The sequence below is a fragment of the Oratosquilla oratoria genome, chromosome 18 (assembly GCF_046742065.1).
Source record: "Oratosquilla oratoria isolate Oo_2021 chromosome 18, ASM4674206v1, whole genome shotgun sequence".
NCBI lineage: Eukaryota > Metazoa > Arthropoda > Malacostraca > Stomatopoda > Squillidae > Oratosquilla > Oratosquilla oratoria.
In genome coordinates, this window is record NC_134794.1 from 64198949 (window position 1) to 64203948 (window position 5000).

General features: G+C 40.9%; 1 protein-coding gene across 4 annotated transcripts in view; it reads left to right on the forward strand.

The window, feature by feature from the left end:
* The window catches only part of LOC143035339 (uncharacterized), a 460728-nt gene that overhangs the window by 431038 nt on the left and 24690 nt on the right, over positions 1-5000 (forward strand). For 3 of the 4 annotated variants that reach the window (XM_076202310.1, XM_076202309.1, XM_076202311.1), the window contains exon 7: positions 2832-3512. The exons of the other annotated variant lie outside the window; for it this stretch is intronic. In XM_076202310.1, coding sequence (XP_076058425.1) covers positions 2832-3512 — 681 coding nt within the window. The remainder of the gene's footprint in view (positions 1-2831; positions 3513-5000) is intronic. 4 annotated transcript variants of the gene reach the window in all.

Below are 5000 nucleotides of genomic sequence, written 5' to 3' on the forward strand. Positions count from 1 at the left end.
ATGCTTCACACACACACTCACATATATATATATATATATATATATATATATATATATATATATAAAGTTATTCTGAGTCCGTTTCTAAGCTTTGTTTAGGAAATCTTTTGATGTAGTTTTGATCATCGTTCATTATTAAACGTGAAAGAAAATAATCAAGAATGCAAGAATGAGCGTGGAGAACAACGATGGAGGAAAGAAGGGAAAGAGGAGAGATGCTTATCAGTAAATGCATCAAAAGCAAGATACTATTTTTGTCAATCAATAGGAACAGAAATGGTGATAACACATAACCACACTCGTCCTTCTTCCTTCAGGAGAATGATAGGAATATATATATTGCAAGAGATGACTGTTGTGTCAAAATATTTCGTTCACATGGTGCTATGACTGAGCGAACAATTGAGGAACGGTTAAAAAATCTTCGTGATTTTCTATGTGTAAACAGTGTTTGGTGATGGATACTTTCTGAACCCTGTTGCATTATTTCCATCTACAGGCCTTTGATCGAAACGCAGATGTAAAATGTGTGTGTGTGTATGTATGAATGTGCACACTACCCAACATTAGTATGTGTATGTATGTACAGTATGTGCTTATGTATGTATGTATGCCTTCTAACACAAATATGTTGATGTATGTATGTATGGCGTGTGTGTGTGTATTCACCTCACCTCGGATCTGCTGCAGTCTCTGTCGAGACAGCCAGACACCACCCTACGGCAGTGTGTGTGTGTGTGTGTGTGTGTGTGTGTGTGTATGTGTGTGTGTGTGTGTGTGTTTGTGCATATCTGTCAAGCTACTGTGACGTCTTCCCGTAACATTTGCGTTACAGAAAGTTTATGTAGAAAACGGTAATTAAGCCATATTTTTTGTCATTCAATATTTATTTGTTTTAAAACAAATGCAGAATGAAAACACAATATAAACACATGACACAGTATGAACACATCATGAAAAACGGTACTGTTTACTTGCAAACTACTGTGTTTCATTATGTGGTGCTCATAATCATGTGTTTATATTATGTACAAGAAAGACCACATTAAACAACACGATCACATGTGGAGAAAAAAAAACGTAATATTTTCAATTTACTCCGTAAGACTTGAAAACCATAGAATTTACGTAAGACACTCAAAAAACGTATTACTTGACAGGTACAGGTATGTCGTATATGTGTCTTTTGTATGATTATATATGAATGAATATGTGTGTATTTGCGTGCGTATGTGTGTAAGCGTGTGTGGATGCATGTGTTTTAAGCACACCCCTTTACGATGTATAGGCGCCTCCACTTGTATAGTGGCTAATGCCTTCTAGAAAGGTGCGGGCTGCTTATATATATCTTTGGATTGTAGAATTAGAACATAAACAAATCTATTACGACATCACAAGCTTACGAGATTACAAATGCGGCTTTGTGTGCGTGTGTCCGTGTGCACGCCACGTGACACCAAGTTCCACGGATATTAAGAAGGATAAGTTCACGGAATCTAGAATGAATAAAAGAATAAGGAAGGAGCTTACTAGATAAAATATAGATTTCTAGTCTCATTCACTATTCCTAGACTCTCTTCGCTAACATGAGTTATTTCGTTTTTTGATAAAAAAAAAAAAAAATCGAATGACTGTGCACACTTTTTTTTTCTTTTTCTTTAAGAAATTTCTTCTTTAGTCCTGCGAAAATGTCGGGGGGAGATTGGAATATTTAATTGTTTAATGATAATAAAATCGAAGATGATTATATTTTAAGGATATTGTAACTTAGTTAATTGTTAATTTGTTAATATAACTACTTACTGCCGAAGGCTTATCCCCCCCTCCATTAAGTGGGGGGAGGAAAGGGGGGGAAAGGGGGAGGGGGTGCTAACATGCGATGAAGCCCCTTCCCCCCACAATTAGGGGGGGGACTGCTTGTGTTGACGCACTACTTGCTGTAACTTCCAGACATGGTGAGGTGGGGGGGGGGGCTTTATTTGTCCAAGACCCAGAGGTTTCCGGCAACGGTGCTCGAACGCCTTGTGATGGGGGGAGGGGGGTAAAGGTGAGAGATTTTTAGATTTGGGGGTTGGGGGGGTTGGCCAGCATTTCTGATGTGGTAAATTTATTATTACTGTTATAGATTATTATCTAAACGATTCTCAAGATTTTTTTGGGGGGTCGTTATCTTCCACTGATGGCGAAAGAAAAAAAAAAATCAAAACCGAATAGAATTATGTCACATTAGCCACTACAGTATATATATATATATATATATATATATATATATATATATATATATATATATATATATATATATATTATTTGGGGGGGGGCTAGGGACCGAATGTGCTCTAAAATCGTCGGCTGGCTTAAAAGTAAAAAAAAAAAAAAAAAAAAAAAAAAAATAGAAATTAAATTGGAGAATGAGAAGCCAGCCTTGGAATTCTACAGCCAAGTAATGCGTCCATAGTAATTTGTCGCTGTTGGTTTTATTCAACAGATGGTTGGGGATCGGGGACAGAGCTCGGGACGATTGGGGAGGGATTGGGATCGATTGGGACACTCCCCCCTCTCCCCCCATGAGTTCCGGGTACCCTGCCTATCCCCCCATCCCCCCATCTAGAATTGGAAAGAACCGAAAGCATTTCCGTATTGAAGAAAACGGGGGGGGTGGGGGGATGGGATGGGAATGGGGGGGTAAAGGTGCCTCTGCCAAGCTCGCAGATGTCGTAAGAGTGCCGCAGGCTGCGGCTGGCTGCGGCAAGCTGCGGCAGGCTGCGGTGCCGCAGGGCTCCAGGTTCCGCAGTTGCGGTACTGGTACCAGTAATCCTCTGGTGTCGTTCCAGGTTACCAGCCCGTGAGCGGTCCTTTGCCAGTCAGTCCAAGTTACTCAGCCACGGGGACTGGGAGCTTCAAACCCTCCCCTTCCTCCCCAGGCACCCCGTACTCCTCCCCACCTCCCCTCACCTCCCCACCCATCTCCGGCAAACCCCCCCATGCACCCTACCAGGGGGGCTCAGACCACGTTCCTCATTACCATTACCAACCCTATGCCTACCCCCATCCCCATTCTCACCCTCCACCCCATCCCCCTCCTCCTCCTCCTCCCCCTCCTCCCCCTCCTCCTCCTCCCCATTCCTCCTCGCAGGTGGTTCCTTATGACAAGTACTACAACAGGGGGACAACCTACCACCTGTACCCCCCGACCTACTCAGGGGCTCAGTATTCTCCAGGGGCAGAGTATTCGTACCCACCCCCTGCCCCTGGGACAGTCCATTACTCACAGGAGAGTTACACCTCGTATACCCTGTGTGTCCCTGCACCCCCCCAGGGGGGAGCCCCCCAGGCCTTGGCCCTGCCCCCGCCACCGCCCCCGGGGTCCACCTCCTCATCCTCCTCCTCCACCCCGTCCTCTTCCTCGAGTGCCCCACATCCGCATCATCTCCATCACCCCCCTCCCCCCTCCCCGTATGCTACGTACCATTACACGGAATATACGCCGCTTCTGGCTTACCCAACGCCGCCGGGTACGGTTATTAAGATCAATGTCTTAGGTGTGTTTTTGTTTCGCTTACGTCTTTGTTTCATGGCTTTCCATAAAATCCCTCTTTATTAATTTCATTTACTTATTGATTTGGTTATTATTATTATTATTACCAGTATTATTATTGATTTATTTATCTATTTATTTGTTATTACTAGTGTTATTATCATCGTTATTTATTATTTTCTTCTTATTGTTGTCATTTATTTATTTCATTTGTGTTATTTATCACTACCTTTCTCTAAGTCTCCAGTTTGTGTGTGCGTGTATGTATGTGTGTACGTATGTGTGTGTGTGGATTTGTGTACATGTGTACCAACCCCTGCACGAATCTTTGAGGATTGAAATCCTCGCCCACCACCCCCACCCCACCCCCACCCTCCTCAGCTCAGCTTGTCCCACTGTTTCGCTCTCTTCGTCATTATTCCTCTTTTATTTTTTATTCTTTACTTTTTTTCCCCTTAATTTAGTCTGTCTCTAGTGCTGCCTTGTATTAACTGCTTTTATATATATATACAGTATATATACATAGACACATTTTATGTCAATTTTTTATTACTTAGGATAGAAGCATTTTTTTTATAGGAAGCTCAACATATTGTGTTTGTCATTAAAAAAAACAAGGATGAATTTTTTATTCTTTTTATTTGCATATTTCTTAGAGAAAGATTAGTTTATGTTTTTTGGCATACACACGATATATATATATATATATATATATATATATATATATATATATATATATATATATATAAGTGCGTGTATGTAAATGTATGTATATCGATATTCAGTATATACCTGAGTAATGCATGTGTATATTACACATATCAAATGTTTCTTTTAATATGTGTGTGCGTATGTGTGTATATATATATGTGTGTGTGTGTGCGTGTGTGTATGTGTGTGTGTGTGATGAAAGAAGCGAGCAGATTCTCACGAATACACGTAAGATTGAAAGCGACACCATCCTGACAGTTAATTATCTTCTTTGTTTTTTTTTTAATTTTCTCCCAAATTTAAATCTGCCATCTGGAGGATCTTCAGAAACCAAATCTCCAAAGTTATTAATGTATTTACCTTTCGTTTTGGAAGTGACACCATCAGGAATGATATATGTGACAGTAATAACAATAAAGTAAAACAAAATATGTACAATGATTGTGATAGATACGAGTAAACTTAGCAAGAAATGATCCTATTGACTAAGATGGGTCAAACCGACGCAAGAACGATTGTGACTTAGATACTCCGAGAAACACTTCTCCTTCCTCAATCGCATGCCCTAGCGAGGTGGTTTAACCTCCTTAAATTTAGCAGGGGGTGGGAGGGAGGTGAAGGTGGGGGATTGGGGACATCTTATCCCTTTATTGAAGTGTTAAAGTGGGAAGGGGACATGTTAGACTGGATATATATAGTTGGAGCTTTCTCTCGAGTAAAGATGTTATCACATTGGGCAAATTTTCCTCCAACG